Here is a 25,022-nt window from a genome sequence, read left to right as displayed (position 1 = left end):
CTCTTGTAGATTACAGTGAATAACAGTACCTGGTACATTATCGAATTGATATATCGGATCTCAGTAGGGTCTCCCCATGATCCTTTCCTTTTGCAACACAATGCTTGCCTGCATTAACAAGAGTGGTAAGTCTAGATAGATGGAAATTCTATAATGCTTAGGGTTAGGGTTAATTCTATAATTTTGACGAAAGTAGGGAGGGGTCATAATTGGTAGTATTGATAGTATTGAAAAGTCTCACAACAGGATGTACCAAGATTAATGGCTAGCGATAGTGCGCAGCAGTGGTTGTTGAATGATTGTGGTTGATAAATCTTTTTGTTCCAAAATTTGTTTTATTGATTCTAAATTGGCTGCTAGTGCTACAATAAAATTTGCACAGGATGTTGAAAATACTCCAAAAACTGCAAACCATTCCATTACATGTAGGCCGCTGAGAAGGGGTGGTGCTTTTGGACTACAACGTTTTTTTTGTCCATTTTGTGGGAGGTGATGGTGACCTAGGTTTTTATTCTTTTTTTTGTAGAATTGAATCCTGATCAAACCAAGAATTACTCTATGGAAGCATGTCAGTATTGACTGGCTGGCCTGTTGTCATTAATTACTAGTACTTAGTATACGTGTTGTGTACCCTAGCTTAAAGAGGATAACGCCGTACAATAAGTCTTGATCTCTTTGAGAATTAGTTGTAGGACGCTATCTCCTGTAAGAACTACAACCCAATGATGGGATCTGTGACCCTGGCAATATGTAGCAAATGCACTTTCAAAAGGCTCTTTGGACATTAGTTCTATCACTTATTGTTCTCACACTGTCCAAAATACTGGTTATTTTGGACCCCTCATAATGAGGAAATCCGGGCCTCCTTGCTGCCGATCTCAAGTAGACGAACAGGTGTCGGCTTGAGAGAAACAGTAGCAGTTACAGCCCGGATTTCCTCATTATGACCCTAACTAGCCCATCCGCCAAAAAGGGAGCCACAAGTACATAATAGTTAATGTGGATGGATAAAGTAGTAAGGATCACTATCAAAATGGTTAAAATTGAAACTATAAAATGGTTAAAAATCAACTACTTATGGTAGTTATTTTATTAACTATTTTGAAATAGTTAAACTAACCACTTATCAGTCGGTGCAATACTAAGCCCCAAAGTAGTTACCATTTAACTATTAATAGTTAGTTTTCACCATTTAATTTTTGGAGTGTAGGTGGGGGTCTTGGTTTTGTAGGTCTTGGTTTTGTAGATTGGGGTCTTGGTTTTGTAGGTCTTGGGTCTTGGGTCTTGGTTTTGTAGACACCCGTGCTGGAAGCTAATACTGATGTGGCAGGGAGAATATGCGTGAAGTTTGTGTATGCTTTTGAGAATGAGCGGAGCTCTCCAGTCGACGTGCTCTCTGAAAAGTTGTTATTTATTCTAAAACCACGAAGATATTCGACGTATGACACCCTCAGTGACACTCTTACGTATGATCCAGACCTACGAAGTCAAAGGTTGCAAGAATTCGACGCATTTCCAAGGCCCAATTTTGAAACAAAAATTACCTCCTAAATAGCGGCCACAACGCGCATTATAGTATAGATGTACTTGGTCACAGAGGTCATTTTCATTCAAAAATGCCATGAGTTGAAAAGAAATTGGCACTGGGATCAGGCTGTTTGTGTTTATACATATGTGGCCCATCACGTCAATACCAGGCGCATATCGCTCTGAGTTTGGCAGGTTGAGACGGAGTTCATTTCTCTGTTGTCTACCTGTCGTAAAATCTGAGCACATCAATTTCTTCCTGGTGTCATTTAGGCTCATCTTCTGTGAGACCTGCACCAGGTTTTGCTGTGATGGGTCACATACAGTAGAACTTCCCATAGCGGACACCTCTCCATTAAGGACACCCTCTATATCAAAGTCACTAGTTTTGGTCCCAAATTGGGTGTTTCCATTCAATTTGAGCTCTCTAATCAGGACACCTCTTTATTAGGGACAGAACTTGTCAGTCCCTAGGTTGTCCTTAATAGAGAGGTTATACTGCATATCCTATTGACTACCAACCAACACAAGTTCTGAATTGTTTTTCCAGTTCTGATATAACATCACGTCGCTCCCCGATCATCAGATACCTCCAGCAGAGAGGTAACATCACCATCTATGAATACCTTCTATATCAACTAACACAAGCGTTTAACATGGTTTTTCCAGTTCTGATATAACATCAAGTCGCTCCCTGATCATCAGATACCTCCAGCAGGGAGGTAACATCACCATCTATGAATACCTTCTATATCAACTAACACAAGCCTTTAACATGGTTTTTCCAGTTCTGATATAACATCAAGTCGCTCCCTGATCATCAGATACCTCCAGCAGAGAGGTAACATCACCATCTATGAATACCTTCTATATCAACTAACACAAGCCTTTAACATGGTTTTTCCAGTTCTGATATAACATCAAGTCGCTCCCTGATCATCAGATACCTCCAGCAGAGAGGTAACACCACCATCTTTGAATACCGCATGAGTGAGAAGCCGACCGTGATCCACCTGGCTGAGTATGCGGTCAGTTTGGAGGAGAATTGGCATGGAAGAAGTTACTTGCCTTGAATCGGCATGGGAACATCTTCAAATAAAGCAGCTATCTCCATGGCAACCTTAGCAAGTCCAACACTACTCAGATTTGTTATTATACCAACAACCACACCACTAGGGGGCACTGTTTGACTGCCTTCACCCTCACGTGGAAGGATAACCAAGGCACTGGAAGCACCAACAGCTCCACCTGTATGTGAGATATAGAAACGCTGCTCCTGACAACAACCATTCGTCTTCTTCTCAGGAACAACAGCCCAGCCTAAAGCAAAGTGACCATTCTTATCCCATGAGCACTTGGCCTTCTCATTCACGTCCCAAGTCTTTACTATAGTCTGCCGACTTAAATATCCTGGAAGGCCTTTTGCTTTGATTATGTCTTTTTCATGATTTACAACCAACTCCTCTGATTTATTAGACATATGAATTCCGGTAGACCGCTCAGAAAAAAAGTTGTTTGGATGCCATTGGTAACTGTATAAAATAACATTGCCAAACTTTAACAAGTCTCCAACAGTTGAAAGTAATCCACCTCCAGCCCACTTGTAAGAGTTGTCCACGTATGGTGTATTCATTATTTTACCTTTATTGTTCCTTTCATAAAACCTGAAAAAAGACAATCAGTTCATTATTGAAAACGTTTAATGTAGGCTTTATTCGCGAGCTTTTGGAGATAAAAGTGAAAGGAGACAATCTTGGTAATGATTGCGTGCAGCACTTGCATACATATCATGTATACCATGATGAGCTTCTGCATCAACACGGTAAGTGCTTGAATACTGGGTCATGTGGGCAAACGAATTGAATTCTGAGCCTCAATCAGGGGTCAGTAAGGGTTTAAAACAATGTAGAGGGTATAACTAGAAGAGGGAGCATAAAGAAATTTACAGAGGAACTTCTGTGAATTCATTCTCCTTCAACTTTAACCCTTCATAGACATTATTTACCACCATCCTGAGCCTTGATGCAGTGGGCTGTGATGTGACCTTATACCAGAAGAAACTACAGTGAAGCCTGGTAAAGATTTTCTTCCGAAAATAGATGTAGACTGGCACCCCCAAAGGGGGAGGGGCAAGGTACGAACGACCCCCTTTTGGAAAGAAGTCATTGAAATTTGGAGAAGAACAACTTGCCTTGATCTTCCATAAATCAGCGGCTCGTTTTCATCTAGATACGTCCTCGTCATGCCAAGCTCTTTGAATAAACTACGCAGCATGTCCGGGAATTCCTTCTTAGTGGCGCCCTCTAACACAGCACTAACAAGCGTCCAAGCATGAGTTGAGTAGAGGAACTCAGTGCCTGGAAATAAAAAGACAGTCCAGCTCATATTCATATGAACACGTCAAGCAAAACATGTGTCTCCAATGAAATGGTCCAGGGACCATGTGCTCACCTGTTGTCCAAGGACACAAAGGAGAGAGATGTACCCATGGACAACATCATCTTTGATGTGTGGGTTCAGGGGTACATTTGTAACAAGATCTGTAGCGAATACAAAACGTGCCATTATTGCCGAACGTTGATCCTGACGGTACACTTTGACCTCTGTGACCTTGAAAATACTATCAAGTCAAGCATCCATATTATATAACACTTTAAATATTTCAGCCAGCTTTGACCATTATCAGAGGAGTTATGACACTTTTTGTGTTTTCGCATAACGCCCCTGGTAGCCAAATGAGGACTGGTATTGGGCGGCAATTTGGCACATAATTTCCCCCTACCTTAGGATTCATTTGTACAAAGTTTGGGGTCTGTAGCTAAAGCGGTAACACAACGTGCCACTATTGTCGAATGGTGGTGCCGACAACACAATTTGACCTCTGTGACCTTGAAAAATAGGTCGAATCAAAAATCTGTATGCCTTAAAAATGTCAGCGAGCTGTGACCATTATTACGGGAGACATAACACTTCTTGTGTTTTTTTCAAAAGACCCCTGTTGGCCAAACTGGAAATCATTAGGGGCTACGATTTGGTGTCCAAGTAGCGGTCACCCAGGGGTATGTGTGTACTAAGTTTAACTTCCGTAGCTTAAGGGGTTTAGAAACATGCCCCCATGTCTAAAGCCGGATGACGCGCTTTGACAAAGGGTCACAGGTGAGCCAAAACACACTGTACAGTCTCACTCATATTGATATCACCACCTCCATCATACAATATCTCCCTGCCAAAACACACTGTACAGTCTCACTCATATAGATATCAACACCTCCATCATACAATATCTCCCTGCCAAAACACACTGTACAGTCTCACTCATATTGATATCAACACCTCCATCATACAATATCTCCCTGCCAAAACACACTGTACAGTCTCGCTCATATTGATATCAACACCTCCATCATACAATATCTCCCTGCCAAAACACACTGTACAGTCTCACTCATATTGATATCAACACCTCCATCATACAATATCTCCCTGCCAAAACACACTGTACAGTCTCACTCATATTGACATCAACACCTCCATCATACAATATCTCCCTGCCAAAACACACTGTACAGTCTCACTCATATTGACATCAACACCTCCATCATACAATATCTCCCTGCCAAAACACACTGTACAGTCTCACTCATATTGATATCAACACCTCCATCACACAATATCTCCCTGCCAAAACACACTGTACAGTCTCGCTCATATTGATATCAACACCTCCATCATACAATATCTCCCTGCCAAAACACACTGTACAGTCTCACTCATATTGATATCAACACCTCCATCACACAATATCTCCCTGCCAAAACACACTGTACAGTCTCGCTCATATTGATATCAACACCTCCATCATACAATATCTCCCTGCCAAAACACACTGTACAGTCTCACTCATATTGATATCAACACCTCCATCATACAATATCTCCCTGCCAAAACACACTGTACAGTCTCACTCATATTGATATCAACACCTCCATCATACAATATCTCCCTGCCAAAACACACTGTACAGTCTCACTCATATTGACATCAACACCTCCATCATACAATATCTCCCTGCCAAAACACACTGCACAGTCTCACTCATATTGATATCAACACCTCCATCATACAATATCTCCCTGCCAAAACACACTCTCCCTGCCAAAACACACTGTACAGTCTCACTCATATTGACATCAACACCTCCATCATACAATATCTCCCTGCCAAAACACACTGTACAGTCTCACTCATATTGACATCAACACCTCCATCATACAATATCTCCCTGCCAAAACACACTGTACAGTCTCGCTCATATCAACAACACTGAAATTCTGAGACTCTAGGTTCAGCAAAAAGAGGGGACTAAGGTATCTCCATTGAAATACAGGGTGGATTGAGAGGTGACATTCGTTTGGAAGGTCCTATCTCAAACCTGCTTAAACCTAGGCCGTTTTCAAGACAAAAATGGTGTGGAGTCATCTGTTGGTGCAAGGGTGATATGAAGACATCAATGGAAAGGGCCTTGCTCCTTCTTTATCATACATCCAATGAAATATTCATGGCATCATTAATTATCACATAAAAGCTCATTGTTTCAGGATTACCTTTTTATTGATCCACCCTCTATAACTCAAATTGATTATCTTTTCACAAAAACCAAGGTAAACACATTTTGAGTAAGGAGCAAAGACACATCATCATGCTACCTCAGTTCAAAGCTAGGAGTGAGAAGCAAAGACACATCATCATGCTACCTCAGTTCAAAGCTAGGAGTGAGGAGCAAAGACACATCATCATGCTACCTCAGTTCAAAGCTAGGAGTGAGGAGCAAAGACACATCATCATGCTACCTCAGTTCAAAGCTAGGAGTGAGGAGCAAAGACACATCATCATGCTACCTCAGTTCAAAGCTAGGAGTGAGGAGCAAAGACACATCATCATGCCACCTCAGTTCAAAGCTAGGAGTGAGGAGCAAAGACACATCATCATGCTACCTCAGTACAAAGCTAGGAGTGAGGAGCAAAGACACATCATCATGCTACCTCAGTACAAAGCTAGGAGTGAGGAGCAAAGACACATCATCATGCTACCTCAGTTCAAAGCTAGGAGTGAGGAGCAAAGACACATCATCATGCTACCTCAGTACAAAGCTAGGAGTGAGGAGCAAAGACACATCATCATGCTACCTCAGTTCAAAGCTAGGAGTGAGGAGCAAAGACACATCATCATGCTACCTCAGTTCAAAGCTAGGAGTGAAGAGCAAAGACACATCATCATGCTACCTCAGTTCAAAGCTAGGAGTGAGGAGCAAAGACACATCATCACGCTACCTCAGTTCAAAGCTAGGAGTGAGGAGCAAAGACACATCATCACGCTACCTCAGTACAAAGCTAGGAGTGAGGAGCAAAGACACATCATCATGCTACCTCAGTACAAAGCTAGGAGTGAGGAGCAAAGACACATCATCATGCTACCTCAGTTCAAAGCTAGGAGTGAGGAGCAAAGACACATCATCATGCTACCTCAGTTCAAAGCTAGGAGTGAGGAGCAAAGACACATCATCATGCCACCTCAGTTCAAAGCTAGGAGTGTGGAGCAAAGACACATCATCATGCTACCTCAGTTCAAAGCTAGGAGTGAGGAGCAAAGACATTGCACTGCAAAAAACTTTGTATTATTTTTCCTCTCACCTGGCTTATGTATCAACTCATCATCTTTAAAGATCATCAAGGCATCCTTCACACTCGCATATTTCTCTTTCAGATTATACTCCTTCATCTTTAACTCATTCTCGTTCTTGACCAACTTCTTGCCTTCTTTCTTCTCTCGTTCCTTTTCTTGCTTCTTCTTCTGAATCTCTTCAGCCGTCTCATAGTGTCTGATCCCGCTCACGTGTGACAATAGATGACGCGTTGTTATGGTAACCTGATACATGATGGAGACAATTTTACAGGGTGTGCCAACATAGTTGATAAACATGCCAAATAATCACTGGAAGGAAACTTAAGGATCGTATACTATCAAAATGATGTGATGAAAACATGGTGGTCAACGTAGACCACCGATCTCGATGGCCTAGTGGTCAACCTCTTGACTACCGGGCCGTTTGATATTAGAGACTTTCAGCAAAGTCTAATCTCCTACCCATATAACGTATCCCTATCTATAGCCTGTCACCTTGAGATGGAGTGAATGCCCTTGCCTCGTGAATCAAACAATGCATATATCTGATCAATCGACGGGTGAACCGGATGTTATAGATGGATATCTTTTAAGATGACATCATTACCGTTGGCTCCGTTACTCGTATCTCAAGAGGGCATCACGTGTCATAACAATATCAACTTCCACGATCATTGTTGGTTTCACTAGGATACGAGGAGTTTTTCTCGCCTATCTCGGAACTTGCATGACATTTTTGAATAAAACTTGGGTACGATTTTGTTACAATGACAGTCGTACATCTTCGGTTAAAAGCAACATTATGTTATCGAGAGAAATCTCACCAGAACGATGGTTTATCGCCACTTTTCTTCATGAAAACCATGTTGAAGAGATACGAGAGTGTGCGCGCGTGATGTTTACAAATTAGCCTTGATGCCAGCAGATATCCATCTATATTGGCCGATATATGACATGTCATTTTTAATACGGACAAAGCCTTTTTGAGCTGATGTTTTGTGGGTTGTCCCAGATCATTTCTAGCATTATCCTGCAAGTAACTGGTTACCTTTTCCCCCTCAAAGGTTTTCTCTGGAAATTCCTTCACATATTCTTGAACCGGTTTATCAATATCAAGTTGATTGTTCTCCATCAGCTTGGCAACTATCGTCATGGTGATAACCTTGGAGATGCTGGCTATCCTCATGACTGTCTCCGAGTTGCAGTGGACACGATTCTCAACATCAGAATAGCCCGATCCTTCTTTCCAGACATGCTCACCATCAACACACACACCAACCACAATTCCTGGGGCACCAACCTCATCCTGAAAGAATACGATTCATTATTCAAATGTGCGGGATCAAGGGCTCAATATCAATCTCTTAGAACCTAGATGGTCATGACATATACAAAACTATTTTACCAATAATCTGTCCAAATGATACGACCAGACACTTCTTCCAGCAGGAGATTTTCTACTTCCACACAAGCAAATCAGTCATCAATTGGCACAGTTAAAAACACATCGTGGAGATTCCACTTCCATACCCGGGTGGACATAACACTCAATTCAATCAATCAAGGAGATTCGTATAGGTAAAAAACTTCCTTGTTCCAATTCAATTCACATATTCTCAACTTGTTCACCCTCAACAACAAAGACCCACAGATACCTCTGCATTGGAGAGTGCCCTGTATTAATCATTTGCATGGAATAAGTGTTCACTTCAATCAACATCAAACAGCTCTCTATGGCAAAGCTCATCATTGTTCAAGTAACGGACATCGCTTGCCACATAATGGTGTTTTTTAACCATCTACTTCATCACAGACACAAACAACACCACGTGACCATCTGTCACTTCGCCATGTTTTCTTCTAAACTTAGCATATGCTGCCTCCTTGAAAAACTCTTGATCTAGCCACACCCACGCACCCTACCTCCGATCTGAGACACCATGTGACTCAAAACCTTCAGTCTGAGACACCTCACACCCTACCTCCGATCTGAGACACCATGTGACTCAAAACCTTTAGTCTGAGACACCTCACACCCTACCTCTGATCTGAGACACCATGTGACTCAAAACCTTTAGTCTGAGACACCAAGCACCATACCTCCGATTTGAGACACCATGTGACTCAAAACCTTCAGTCTGAGACACCAAGCACCATACCTCCGATCTGAGACACCATGTGACTCAAAACCTTCAGTCTGAGACACCAAGCACCATACCTCCGATTTGAGACACGGTGTGATCCAAGACAACATGCACCCTACCTCGGATGTGAGACCACACCATTGGGCCCAAAACCTCTGATCTGTGGCACCATGTGATCCAAAATCTCCGATCTGAGACACAATGCACCCCACCTCTGCTCTGGTGTGAGACACCATGTGATCCAATACTTCCGATCTGAGACACCATGCACCCCACCTCTGATCTGAGACATCATGGGATCCAAAACCACTCATCGGAGGTACACCATGCTGCACCCTACCTCAGATGTGAGCCACCATTAATTGGGCCTGAAACCTCTGATTTGAGACACCATGCACCCTACCCAAATCTGACAAATTGAATCTGTTTCAAAGCACTTCACCACCCCATAATAAGAATCGAACCCTTGACTTGCCCAAAGCCCTTCACCACCCGACTGAAGAGTAAATTTGAGGAATGGAATCCATGACCAATGACACAGGGATTTGACACACAGGTCCATTAAGACACGGCAATTCACAGGTGTAAGCGCAAAAGACACGGGGATTTGATAGGTGGAAGTACGACTCATGTTTTTCACCAACCGCTAAGGGTAGGCTACAAGTTTGTTAACATGGTAGTGTTTTAAAAGCAATTCATATTATGGTTTAAGCGCATGCACTCTGTGTTTATTATCTATTCGATACGAATAGTGAATTTGGCAGTAATGGCCGATGCTGAGTTAAAGATTCATGCACTTGATTGGGAACAACGTTTACGAGGACATTGCATTACGTCACGTCACAGTAATGTAAGACCGTCAGAGCTGCAATGCATCGTGACGTGACGACGGCCAACACTATGTAAACGTTGTTCCCAATCAAGTACATGAATCTATAGTTAAGATGAAAAAGGAAACCTTCTCTGAATTATTTTTTCTTTTATCGTCTTAAGTTTTGAGACTACCATGGCCTGACTTAGAGTAGACCACATTCAAAAGCCGGTTATCAGTCAGATACAAGTAGGCAAATACAAGTGCATGCACTGTCATGTCAGAATGATCCACTGTCAAGATTTGCTGTTACCGACTGGCCGACTTTCTAATGTGGTATATTAGTAGAGAACGACAGGTGACTCACCGGTGGCGAGGTGAAGCCGATGGAATCATTATCATACCTTTACTCTTTGGATAATGTCTCTACTCTCTTGTATTGCATTTTCAAGTGTTCTTCTCTTCCGTGAGACGTTCACCTGATCCCCCTGTCCCAACACTGTATCTTTGCGCAGCCAGGCAAAAGCCCCAACACAACCACACAGCACAAGAGGTGCAGAAATGTACACCAGTGAATTCCACTTCCTGGATCGGAACTTTTGACCTCCATTATTTTCACAATAAGCCCTTTTTGGGAAGATTTTGGCACACTGAACTCTTGGAAATAATAGAACCTTTGATGCAGATCGTAATGATATAAAATTCCAGTGCATTTTATTTCATAAAGTATGTTTCGATTCTAAATTTCTTGCTATTTTATCAAATCCAGAATCAGCTGATGTAATAAACGTCACCAGATCGTGTGTTGTTTCAAAGATTGATGATGTAAACTACGTCATCGTACTTGTGGTTTGACCTGAATTTTTAGCAGTCTCCAAGCGTCGTCAACGGTCACCACAGCTGTCTAGTCTCACTCGATCTACTGTCTCTGCCACAGTTGGTTACCAAGCCGCTTTGAACAATGGGAACAATCGACGGCTATTCGAACCGCCACGGTGCATGGGGCCATTGTTTCCGGTCTTATTCGCACCGTCAGAAACACAATTACGGTGAAAGGTACCGTATCGTGATGGTGCGAATAATACGGAGTGAATAAATAGATCGCACTGCACCGTGGTGACATGGGTGATGGTGGGTAAGGAAAGTAGGCCTAATTCATGATTGAGGTGGTGTTTGTTTCTGACGAGTGTTGGAAGTGCCTTTACTCCTGGCTCCGGTGTGGGTAGGGTCGTTGACTTCCAGCCAGGCCAGCCGGCCCTGTCACGGTACGAATAGCCACGGCCTTTCCAATTTCACCAGTTTTATCTATGTACTATGAGCCGTACTGTGGACCATCCTGTGGACGGGTACTAATTTCCTTGTGGACGGGCATTCCAATTTGGGAAGTGGTGTCAGTGATTTCCTGCGGCTTACTGGACTTTGAGCAATATTTCGCAAAAAAAGTATTCTACGCAACGGTCCCTAGGTGACTTTTCCTATTCATAATACACAGCCTGTCCATCCTAGATCGTGGTTACATGGGGAGTAATCGTTGTAAAATTAGGTCAAACGCAAAGACAGTTAACCCGGGTACCACTATGTTCACGATGCGAACAAGCCGTGTAAGTCATTATCAGCATTTTTTTCATTGAACATTTGCGGGTACAGCGTCACAGGGAGCAGCATTGAACGGTAAACATGTTCACATCATATTCAGACAACGGCTTGTAACGGCCAACGATTCGTATCAACAAAACTACGGGCCGTATCGTCTGTTTCATGTTTTTTTGCATTACACCCCCTGGTGCCAAACAAAAATAATTTTGAAACGAAATTTGGTGTGAATTTGTAAACAAAGTTTTAAGTCCAGACCTCAAGCGGTTACGGGTACACACTACATTTATTATCAAATTGCTAATGCATTAAAAAGTTGAATTGGTCAAGTTTAGCGCCCCATAGATTTTTCCCAGACGTGCCGATGAAAGCCAATTTCCGGCAGATAATACAGCCCGGGGTTAGATCTTCAAACCATAGAAATTTTGTTGAGGGCTGACCGTGATAATTACCAGGCTGGGGGTCTGAAGTTTTGGGGGTCATTTTCGACCATTTGTGACCGGTGAATCGACTTTTCAGCCAACGAGGGGTTAATTTGGCCATTGGGACCACAAAACTTAGGCTCCTAAACTGAAACGTCGTCATCGTTTTCTTCTAATGGAAAGGAAATTCATGATTTTGATTTTCAAAAACACGTATTCATAATGGAAAACACATCCATACTGGTGACTGACACCATATCGAACTTGACGTACCGGGGTAAAACATAATGGTCGCTCCCCCATTTCGCTCGTTTCGTTTCGTTTCGTTGCGCAAAGTCCAGTAAGCCATTTCCTGCTGCAGGGCCATGGAGGATGCATCCTCGGCACCCAGTGGTTTTCCATATGCTCCAGCTCTCGCTATTACAAACCCCTGGGGAAATCCATGCCCTTCAGACGGATTGTAGCGGTAGAAAAAAAAGCGCCCAATCCGAGCGTCGGTTGTATTTGAGTCTCGGAAATTCGTAAACCACGGACCCAGGAATTAATGCTCTCAGATGCACTATCAATTGTATAGTCTTTTGCGCCATAGGGCTCGGGTCCGAGGTAGGTTAGTTAAATTTCAAAGATGGCGTCGCTTGTAGAATGAAACGCGTATTTTCATTAGCTGCTATTTTTAGAACATCCGGGTATTTATGAAAATTCTGAATTTTTCAGTGCTGTTCCTTCGTATTGCGCGCACCCCGCTGCAAATTTATTTCATTACTTAATTAAAACACAATTACACGTCTACACAATGTTTAACAGCATAGAATCGATGAAGTATAAAACGGTTTAACGATAGGATTATCTTAAACTTTATTCATATACATTTTATTGTCATATAAAACACTATATATACATACATTACGCACAGTGTATCAGGTTATCAGAACAGCCACCCTTCGCTGTCGATTCTAATGGATTTTCTCAGGGTTTTGTATGGGACGTAGGAGTATCAAAAACCTGAAGCTCAGGATGTGGAGGATGATGACGTCCAGGACATTGTGGTGGCATGTATGTACGACACAGCGGGTTCCATTGGTAACGTTTGGTGGTTCGAGTGATCTGAGGATGATTACTGGACAGCCTTTTCAAGAATGAGGCGGTGTGGTGGTAAGCCTTGGATGTGCAATGTGTTGAGGAATTCGACTGGGAAGTGGCAAGGGGGAAGTGGATTGCTTCTTCTGGGGTGAGAGTGTCATATGAGTGGTAGAAGTGTTGTGTACCCATTTCACAATCCCAAGAGAACCATGTACAGTGTCCTCGCGGCCCCTTCGGAGAAATTCCCGGCAGCGACGGATTTCAACAGCCTGACGAAAACGGGGAATCCCAATTTCACATTCCCCGGTAGCGAAATTTTTTTCTGCAGGATACTTCTGCCACAGTGTACATCTGACAGCCAATCAGAATTCAAGGCAAGCACGTGTCTTTGTTGACATCATCTTTCCACATGGCGCAATAATGTCAACAATGCCACGTGTTCTGATAATCTTGGAAAGAACAAGTTAGCAAATGGTTAGAGGAGTATATTAGCTAAAATATATTTATTTGCAGTATCTTAACATGTATTTTCATTGTCGTCAATGTCGAGTGGACTGTATTTATTGGACTTGTCTGTTAAAGGCGCACTGTGCTCGGCAAAATAGCCGTCAACCGTGTAACTAGTTCTGCTGTATATGCATAGGTGGCGCCACCATTCAATTTATTTTGTTTGCTTGTCAAAATGTGTTTTATACAATGGCTCTTCAACAATGTTCAAACTACCAAAATAGGCCTGATACCTTCAACAAACAGCAGACATCGGATACACTGTCCCTTTAATAATTATCAACATTGGCAACACTGTCAGTGTCACTGCCCCTTAAAATTTCACAAATCGCGAGACATCGGATACACTGTCCCTTTAATAATTATCAACATTGGCAACACTGTCAGTGTCACTACCCCTTAAAATTTCACAAATCAATGCATGCACTGCAATGTAGCGATCAGATCAGCTGATGCCTCTTTTGTACGCATAATATCATCAATTTTACAATGAATCTGTGCAATTCATTCCTAAACACTACGACACAAACCTTGAGTTGAGCATAATTGGGGTCAGACAATGAACTATTGTCACATTCACAGTTGAAGTGGCACTCGGCATGCGACTCGGTATCGTCCATTGTATTTGCATTATCATGCATAAATAAACAGTGTGACGTCAAAGATCGCGCCAATTGTGATTGGCTGTCAGATGTACACTGTGGCAGAAGTATCCTGCAGAAAAAAATTTCGCTCCCCGGTACCACTGACGGGCAGCGAAATTTTTTTCTGCAGGATACTTCTGCCATAGTGTACATCTGACAGCCAATCAGAATTCAAGGCAAGCACGTGTCTTTGTTGACATCATCTTTCCACATGGCGCAATAATGTCAACAATGCCACGTGTTCTGATAATCTTGGAAAGAACAAGTTAGCAAATGGTTAGAGGAGTATATTAGCTAAAATATATTTATTTGCAGTATCTTAACATGTATTTTCATTGTCGAGTGGACTGTATTTATGGGACTTGTCTGTTAAGGCGCACTGTGCTCGGCAAAATAGCCGAGGTTGAATGTTTATCTGTCAACCGTGTAACTAGTTCTGCTGTATATGCATAGGTGACGCCACCATTCAATTTTATTTTGTTTGCTTGTCAAAATGTGTTTTATACAATGGCTCTTCAACAATGTTCAAACTACCAAAATAGGCCTGATACCTTCAACAGCAGACATCGGATACACTGTCCCTTTAATGATTATCAACATTGGCAACACTGTCAGTGTCACTGCCCCTTAAAATTTCACAAATCAATGCATGCACTGCAATGTAGGATCAGATCAGCTGATGCCTCTTTTGTACGCATAATATCATCAATTTTACAATGAATCTGTGCAATTCATTCCTAAACACTACGACACAAACCTTGAGTTGAGCATACTTGGGGTCAGACAATTATTGTCACATTCACAGTTGAAGTGGCACTCGGCATGCGACTCGGTATCGTCCATTGTATTTGCATTATCATGCATAAATAAACAGTGTGACGTCAAAGATCGCGCCAATTGTGATTGGCTGTCAGATGTACACTGTGGCAGAAGTATCCTGCAGAAAAAAATTTCGCTGACGGGCAGAGACCTGTATTCATCCACGACCGGAAGTCACATAGAGCTTATCAAAATGTCAAGTTGTGGTAAATACATGGCTGGGATGGACCAAAGTGGAATTAATTCTCAATCTGTGGTTGATTCTTAATCTACAGAGTCAGGCCATCACAGAAATATGCTTTTTGATAATATATTTAAGAAAATGTGGTCTCACTGGTCAGTTTAGAACTTGTACTTTGACAGGGCCATATCAATGCGCCAGTGACGTTTTGATGGACATGGTGTACGGAAATCTTTTTTTCTCAGGCAATCGGTATTGGAATTTTTTAAAACTTTATTATGCTATTGGGTTCTTCTTGACACATATAAAATTTTGTGCAGATTGATTGGTCCAATGAGTACCTTTTTTACGAAAACCTATGCACAACAATGTACACGTAATGTACACATGTTTTAATAGAGGACTCTGGCCTGACGGTCACGCACCTGTATTAAACCAATCAGCACGCGGTTGTACCCGAAAATAGTTCAGTTTGAGATCAAAGCGTGGTCTCATCATACCAGTTGAATGGTATTTTCCATTTAAGATATAATTTTTCTAAAATTGAGAATAGGGTGTGTTTAAAGTGAAGAAAATGATGAAGTTTCAGTCCAATTTGCTTACTTATGTGGTTTTGAGGCTCCATTTAGCCCGTCGTGGTGAAAAAGCTGACTCGTTGGTTAAAAGCCATCAAAATTCCCCCCCCCCCATGTTCAGACCCCCAAACCCTGAAATTATCATGCAAAACGTGTTTTTCGTTGTGTAACACACAACGAAAATTTCATGGTTTGACAGGCTAGGATAGGTCTATTTGGCTTTGAAAGCGTTCCTCCCAGATTACATCTTGGAAAAAGTTATGAGCATGTAGAAAGTACTGTTTCAAAGGGAAAACGGCTTAAAACTTTATTACAGGTACGTGGCTTGACGAAATGCAATGTATTGATGTATACATCTTGGCTCGGATTTCCCCGTCAAATTCGTTTTCCCAGCAATTCCAAGTTTACCTATTATCAAAACACCATTCCACATAATATGTAAAGAGGAAGCTCTAGTGAACTCACACAACTGTATGTCCTAGCAGACGATAGAGCAAGCTCTAGTAAACTCACACAACTGTATGTCCTAGCAGACGATTTTTAAATACATGATGTCCAACACCCGCACTTCAGTGGCGCCGGTGTGAATAAATCTACTTGTGTGAATGGTCAATGGCTCATGATGGCCAGCTGATAGCGGTGGGAAAAACACACGATTTGACCAGACATAACTCTCAGCTAAACAGGCGGAGCAGCACAAGCTATCAATTCATCTGAGCGCACCCAACGTACGCGAAAACGGACCACTTTCAATCGCTCGGTGCGCAAACTTGAACTTGAATTAAAAAAAAATTGCCATGTGTGAATACCACTGGCTATAAATTTCAACAATCATGTTACGTCACGTAGACTCGTTTAAAAATACCACAAAAGCCAAGTTTCCGCGAAGTTATGTCACTTGTTGTCCGACTCCTGTTCATCCGACCGTGACCTCAGTATTTGACCAATCTGCTTTGTATCGTGAGCATTTTCGTGTATGGGTCAATGAATTTGATTGAAAATCACAATTTGAATAGAAGAGTGGTTTGGTAAGCTCTCTGACGTAACGTACTCAATACGATGCGTTGAATTTGGCTGTGCTCCTGGTATGACAGACCGGTTTTGGGAACATCAGCGTTCAGTTGTGTCGACGCCAAGTCGAAGCACTGTTTCAACATTGGTGAGTTCAGCCTGATTTCTTCACAACTTTTCTCCCCAAATTTTGCGACTATTGTCTGATACAATGTACAATCTTATCTTATCTTTTCATTTTCATTTCTTGCAGACGCCAGACACGTTGTCCTGTCCAGCACACCCAATGCTGCCCAACCGGTTTATCACAAGATACGACGTGAACACCACAATGGTGAGTTATTTTACTCTATCGAAACTTCCTTGATCGCACATACATGTATTCTTTTGAAACTTCTCATCTCTGCAGCAGTGGCGGATCCAGAAATTTGGGAAAGAAGCGGGGGGCCGGGGGGCGCTGCCCCACCAATGAGAACTCATGATAGAGCCGCAGGTGCAATCCTGAAAATGAGGGGAGGGTTCTTGAGGAGAGGTGCCCTAAAATATCAAAGAGGGATGACTCATGCGGGACCCCTAAATCCGCCACTGCTGTTCTGAATATTTCCACACTCGGTTCAGCTGACCTTAGACAGGAGGACACTGTTAGCCCATACCCTATCTATGGTACTATATCGTTCTGGCAGCAAGAAAATGAGACGATCGGTCACATGTCTGCCATGTTTTAAGACGTCACGCGCCACGTGTTTGGCGCAATGTGTCACGTGCTCATAACACATTCTATCTCTGAACCAATCAGCCCTTGATAATGTGACATGTGATATGTATGATGAGGACCTTGACCGGATCAGAAAGATAATTCAATCGAAGTAGTTCAGAGACATTTACATGAAGACATGGCAGAAATGACCAATCGTCTCGGTGATCACTAAATCCTAAAGGCTAGAGGGAGGTAATTATAATATGATCTCCACCGCCCGACCCGATGACGTCATTACCGGAATTCCGGGTGCGAAATTTTTTTCTGCAGGATACTTCTGCCACAGTGTACATCTGACAGCCAATCACAATTGGCGCGATCTTTGACGTCACACTGTTTATTTATACATGATAATGCAAATACAATGGACGATACCGAGTCGCATGCCGAGTGCCACTTCAACTGTGAATGTGACAATAGTTCATTGTCTCACCCCAATTATGCTCAACTCAAGGTTTGTGTCGTCGTGTTTAGGAATGAATTGCACAGATTCATTGTAAAATTGATGATATTATGCGTACAAAAGAGGCATCAGCTGATCTGATCGCTACATTGCAGTGCATGCATTGATTTGTGAAATTTGAAGGGGCAGTGACACTGACAGTGTTGCCAATGTTGATAATTATTAAAGGGACAGTGTATCCGATGTCTCGCGATTTGTGAAATTTTAAGGGGCAGTGACACTGACAGTGTTGCCAATGTTGATAATTATTAAAGGGACAGTGTATCCGATGTCTGCTGTTGATTTTGGTAGTTTGAACATTGTTGAAGGGCCATTGTATAAAACACATTTTGACAAGCAAACAAAATAAATTGAATGGTGGCGTCACCTATGCATATTGATGCAGCAGAACTAGTTACACGGTTGACAGATAAACATTCAACCTCGGCTATTTTGCCGAGCACAGTGCGCCTTTAACAGACAAGTCCAATAAATACAGTCCACTCGACAATGAAAATACATGTTAAGATACTGCAAATAAATATATTTTAGCTAATATACTCCTCTAACCATTTGCTAACTTGTTCTTTCCAAGATTATCAGAACACGTGGCATTGTTGACATTATTGCGCCACGTGGAAAGATGATGTCAACAAAGACACGTGCTTGCCTTGAATTCTGATTGGCTGTCAGATGTACACTATGCCAGAAGTATCCTGCAGAAAAAAATTTCGCATTCCGGGTGGCAACTTCTAGCTCATCGATTACTTAACTGAAGTTGCCGCCATTGTGATGTAAATACTTGGGGTATTTCCCACCCTGAATTCCGGTAATGACGTCATCGGGTCGGGCGGTGGAGATCATATTATAATTACCTCCCTCTAGCCTTTAGGATTTAGTGATCACCAATCGTCTTATTTCACCTCTGTGCTGCCAACTGTGCGACGATCGAGGATCAGTCGGAGATCAGCATCCCAGAGCTTTGATAAACCTGCCAGTTGTTCACAGGCTTGTGTTATGAAATGACCATGGTTTAGTGATAGGCCTACCCCCACTTGTATTCAGTGGTATTAAATGGACAACTGTGGCATGAGATATGGTGGTTTTTCCTACAAAAATGGCTTCCAGTAGAACCGTGACTTCTCAGTCCAAACAGGAAAATTGAAATACATCATTGAACTGCAATAAACAGTGCACAAAAACTGGGTGTAACCTTAGGCCTGCATGAATTTCACAGGTCATGTCCAAAACTGCCTCGCACACTGGCGAAAATCGTCATTTGAGATAAGTGGCGGCGCATGGTGACAAGCAGAGGTATTATCCTCCTGGCCAGGGAAATCCCACACCCAGGTTGTCCCTTTAAAGCGGACATGCATGCATAAAAACCCTAACGGCCAAATTAGAAAAGACGGAAAGGATGAAGTGGCGAGGGTTCCGAGTTCGAACCCGCTCGAGGAATAATTTTTTGTTTTTTTCTTTCTCTGTGACCTGTCTCGTCAATGAACTTGTGTTTCTGCAGTCAAGTGAGACCTGTCGCTGGGTGTCTATCATGTTTCAAGTGCAGTTTGTCTTTTGGTGGTCGAGCGTTTGTGTTTTCTATCTTTGTCGTTTGGGTTTTTATGCGTGCATGTCAGCTTTAAGTATGTTTTCGCGTGGTCACGAAGATGATAAATGTGAATAATGACACCAATGCATTGGCCCTGCGATCACGTGGTGGCTTTCAAAGATATCCTTGTGCCGTCGGTAGGAAGCTGCTGAAAGCCGCACCAAACCAGCAGCAAGCAAAAGACTTAGGCTACTTAAAATCTCTTTCGGGAGCAGTAATTATCTCGTCACCATTGAGTTTTACCTATAGCTCCTATACAAGAATAAAGATGGTGTGCGAAGATAAATTTCGGCCATTTTGTTACCATTTTGCTATCTAACTGTATGCGCCTGTTTAATCGCCCGCCCGCGATTTTTTTTCCCTGAACCTTTCGGGCAGCACAGTGTACATTTGTACACAGGTTCTCAGCCAATCAGAATCCGATAAATCTGTGTCGTCATCGGGGTGTCATCATGAAACTTGGAAGTAAGCTTGTATTGTTTTGTACTTGTTAATCAAATTTAAAGCATACAGTATCAAAAAATACTGGAGGAAGACCATACACACGAGGCAGTATCGAAAGACAAGTCTCATTGCAGAGAAACATATTCCTACTGGAGGAAGACCATTCACATGAGACAAGTCTCATTGTATATTCATGCTCAATATGATATCTGAAGGACTATCCCTTGGATCTTGGAGATGGGCTATTGTTATTGTCCTTTCTGTAGGTATATTGCAGGCAGCAGAAATAACTAAAATATCTAAAATCTAAATAACAAGGGACAAGAAACGCGTTATAAAAATAAAATATAAAGAGTAAAAAAGAAAAAGAAAAATGTTGTCCATAACCGGATTCGAACTCACGACCTTTGGATCGAACATCGTATTCTGCCATTTCTGACGAGCGCTCTACCGACTGCTCTAAAGTTTCTAAGACTTCTGACGTCATGTATTTGTCGAAATCTGATGCTGAAAGTCCCAATGTACACTAGTGCCCAAAAGGTTCAGGAAAAAAAAATTCGCTACCCGCCCTTTTCAGATAGACAGTTAGCCCATCTATCACTTCGATCTATCTACCGTAGCTGTCATGGCCAATACCTTTTCTTTCAGAAGCCCCGACGTCCTCTAAAATTTCAAGAAATGGTTGGGTTTGGTCAAGGGACTGGTATTGGATATGATATATTATCATTATTGTCACACCTTTTCGCTAAATATGAGGTCTTGAAAATGCTTGGTATTGCTCCTTGTGATGTGTTACCCAACGCTAATGACGCCTGTCTGTATAAGTGGTACATACTTGACACCTATGGCGAAGGATGAGCCAGTTATTTTCGAGTTTGTACTTTGGGTGCATCTCGTTCCTCGGGTTGCATAGCGCCCGCGACCCCATAGGAGTTCCTGGTCTTGTCTCTTCGCCCCCAACCCCGATAAACTCTATGTACCGTGAACGAATGCTCATCAGGTCGACAGTTATTTGACGACGTAAATCCATCCATATTAACTGGCGCTGCGGCTGCGCTCAATAGACTCCGTTGGGGAGTCTGAGCCTGATAGGGTGTACCAGTCCAGCCGGTTATGTACGGTTGGTATGCTCTATGATATGGATCTCCAGCCACCTGTCAGCTAGGGGCAGACCCCAGTGTCTCAACCCTGGGTCTCAGAGGCGGTAACTTCTAGTCAGGCAGCGCGCTATGTCTGGTTAGGCGACATGGGTTACCAGGGCATCCACAGCCAAAATGGTTTGCACATGGAGGTCATCGCGACCGACTTGTGAGGGGGAAGAAGTGATGTCCATGGCGGTTTCAAATTGATCTGACGACCCCCGCGTCTTCTGGACAGGGAGGGGTTCATGTGGCCAAATCCTGTCAGCTAAATCCTATCGTTAGCATCGTTCGCGGTTCATGGAAACCAAGGGCATGGAACCCTTTTTTGTCTTGGTTTAATTTCTCTGAGGATTTCAATGATGATATATATATTTAGATCCACAGGTATAGTCGGTACATGTGGCGACTCGCCACATGAACATTTTAAAAGTTTTTTTCGAGCATTGTTAAAAGTTATGAGAATAAATTTCTTCTTTGGACGTGGTAATATAGGTCAGTCACAAAAATATCTGAAAGTCTGTGCCCCATTGTTGACGAATATAATATCGTAAGGACTTTATCAATAGTCACGGTCCCTGGCCCCTCCCACATAAAAATCATTAGCAAGGTCACTGCAGGCAATAGCTTCAGCATTGTTATTGTATAAACATGTCTTAAACATTATAAACGGCCCTATTTGTGGGGTTACATTGGGTTCTTGCTGGGGTAATGATGTCCATGTCCCATTCTGCGTTTTGTGGACTTGTAAATCAGTCCAGCAGTGACATTGCGTTTTGTGGACATGTAAGTCTGTCCCGCAGTACCAAGTTTCACCCCAGCAATAACCAATAAGACCTGCACGTGACCTTAAAGTAAATAGCTATGCAAGTGTGGTCGAGACAAAACGCGATGTATGCATTGGAAGAAGGAAATCTGCGAAGAGTAGCAGGAACTGTCTGTCCAGCTCTCGTTTATGAAACAATGGGCGATTTGAAAGACGTCTCCTGAACAGATCGCCCATTGTTCACTGAAGCAGCAGTCGAATTGTCTCCAATTTTTTCAGGGGGATTGCTCCATCTCGTGTGGTTTCGCTGTCCCGTCCCAAGAATCGAGCCAACGCGACCGAGGCCACTTCTGAGAGATAAATATTCAGGATGCCAGATTTATGGAACACAATTGAGGTAAACGAGATAAAACTCGATAAGCTGGCTACAGTTGATGAAATGAGGCTTTAGGTCCGTCATCATGTGACTTATATTGGGACAAACCCGAGGCAGGTTGACCACCATTGCCTGACAATTCATCTTATTAGTGCCAATGAGGCTGTCACAGACATAAACATGTGTATAGACCTATTACTGATATGCTATACACCTTTCCAGAAATGGGGCGCTGAGTGTCCGAAATAGTGATGTCAGAAGGAGAAACTAGGCCTTATGGTGGAGGGACGAAGGAGAAAGTCATGGTTGACCAACACTCTTGAATGCCTTTATTGACGGACAAGGGGGAAGCCACCAATTTCGGGGAGCATGTATAATAGAAGATTTTTAAAAAAAACGTCATGAAAAATGATCAAATACTTCAATTTCTTAAATTGTATATTTCAATGTTTCTTGGTATCTAAATCTTCCCTTTCTATTCCAGGCCAGTAGTCAAGAGCCATGATCTGGGAACAGCAGTTCCCAACGGAATTGACCCTTTTCTTGTTGTTATTCATGCTGTTGGCTCAGAATGGGTTGACACTCACCTGTTTTCGACCCTGAAAATTAAACATCGAACATTGTTACTCTTTGTTAAAAGTGAACCTTGCAAAATATGTGCTTATTCCTGAAATCAATAGCACTTCATGTATGTACTCACTGATCCAGAATATTGCTATTTCTTGTTCCGTTTTCAATGTGGCAATCTATTTACCGTATCCGAGCTATTTCACAGCACAAGAAGTGCAACATTACAACAATGGAGCTATTTCTTGATCACAGCACAAATGTGTTTCTACATTGTTTTACTCAAATGATGCATGGATGAGCCTTATTGACATATTTGTTTTCAAGAGAAATTGGTTGTAGGTTTTCTTTCTTTTTTCTTAAGGCAGGCCTAATTTAACAGAAGGCCTATATTTTAGGTAGGATATTATTTATACTATAGGCCCATATCAGTTTTGAGATCAATTTCCTCTTGAAGGCAATAAACGTCAATCGAGTCTCTGCACCATTTTGATTGGGCGGTTTTGGGCTAAAATACAGTACAAGAGAATGCTCCATTGGTGTCAACAGAATATGTCATTGTTTTGGTCAGCAATCAGTTCTTGCCACCTTGAAAGCGGTCACGGTTACTTACGACTTGTGCATTGTTCAAGTGTTATTATGCTATTGTCATTTGCCTTTGCCCCCCCCCCCATCCTTATCGACACTCACAGTGCACCACCCTCAATCCCATGCCCCGCATGCGCACTCACCCAACATCTGATCCCTTGACACGCTTGCTCAAGCGGCTCAAGCGGCGTCAGCAGTATCAACGTTGTGTTATTGTATTCCAAGTTTTGCATTATTCATATGCATGTACTTGCCAAATAAATGTTGTCATGTCAGAACCTTCGTCTCTTGTCCTTCGGTCAATAAGTGTGCGGATCACTCCCAACAAGTTCGATTAACACACTACACTGTCTTCACTTGCAACAATTTACGGTCAGCCTTTTCTGATTCCGCATGCCGGCCACTAACTCTTTCTCTTCTAAGTCTTTCAGCGTGGGGGACACTCTCGAAAAGTGAGATTTATGCACTTACCAAATGCACCTTCTTCACCAAAAATACCTCACGCCTGCGGTCAGGGACGAAATAGCCCAGAGTCTGTACCGTAACTTAATTTGCATTCAACCCGAATGAGATACCCAACTTGTATGTAAGCAGTTGACGATCGAGAAGAAGAGACAGTTTTTCTAAGTCTTGCGGAGACCAACGTCTATGTCTGACGACAGTTCTGAATAGCTCTGTCTGGTTTCCTATATCTGTATAGTCATCATGGTATCAATGATTGAGCCGATTTACGAATATCGCGTGACTGAACTTAGGTAGGATTTCATGACACCACAGACCATCTTTCATACATCTTCGCTCGTGAGGTCTTGCGAAATCTGCCTAGATAAAAATTTTTTACTGACGAAGTCCTATTTCTCCACGACTCGCGGAAAATAACTGGCGCTCAATGTGTGTATCTATGTGTCCCTGGAGTTCGAAGGATGTGACATTACAGAGCGTCCGATTTAGTCTCGTAAAGAGACGCGAATTATTCCAGGACATTCAAACTTGTGTTGTATCCTATCCTTACGATGTATGGTTATCCCTACAGATGTGCTAAAAGCCCTGTCTCTTTAGTATTGGATGAGGCATCCTGCAGACAGTCCGCTGTACGCTCTTGAGAGAGACACTGACACCCCATCTCTGCCCAGAGTAACCCGTGCTTAGAGTAACTGGTAAACCGCTATCGTCACTTGAAGACAAAGCATTTGCTGGTGTTTATTCATATCATCTCCTCAAACACTACTCGAGTACTTCTTGGGTGGTACCTGATACGAGACAACTAACTGAGCTATAACTCACCTGAAGTGCTATTTGATAAGGGCACATGAGCTGTGTCCCTTTAGTTCGAAGGATGTG

At 42.5% G+C, this 25,022-nt stretch overlaps 1 protein-coding gene and 1 long non-coding RNA gene across 2 annotated transcripts; one reads left to right on the top strand and one right to left on the bottom strand.

The window, feature by feature from the left end:
* Window positions 1-2,580: 2,580 nt before the first annotated feature.
* Window positions 2,581-10,549, bottom strand: LOC135501453 (serine beta-lactamase-like protein LACTB, mitochondrial). Its single transcript, XM_064793579.1, has 5 exons — window positions 10,532-10,549; window positions 8,258-8,515; window positions 7,218-7,452; window positions 3,719-3,884; window positions 2,581-3,191 (listed from the first exon to the last, which is right to left on the bottom strand). Exons 2-5 carry the CDS (start codon window positions 8,393-8,395, stop codon window positions 2,588-2,590), a joined length of 1,143 nt encoding a protein of 380 aa, XP_064649649.1. The 5' UTR covers window positions 8,396-8,515; window positions 10,532-10,549; the 3' UTR covers window positions 2,581-2,587.
* An 11,394-nt stretch (window positions 10,550-21,943) lies between these two features.
* Window positions 21,944-23,959, top strand: LOC135501612 (uncharacterized). Its single transcript, XR_010449620.1, has 2 exons — window positions 21,944-22,547; window positions 23,011-23,959. It is a non-coding gene; the product is annotated as an uncharacterized LOC135501612 (long non-coding RNA).
* The last annotated feature ends 1,063 nt before the right edge of the window (window positions 23,960-25,022 follow it).

The sequence above is a fragment of the Lineus longissimus genome, chromosome 17 (assembly GCF_910592395.1).
Source record: "Lineus longissimus chromosome 17, tnLinLong1.2, whole genome shotgun sequence".
NCBI classification, from domain to species: Eukaryota; Metazoa; Nemertea; class Pilidiophora; order Heteronemertea; family Lineidae; genus Lineus; species Lineus longissimus.
This window is presented reverse-complemented; position numbering and strand designations above follow the sequence as displayed.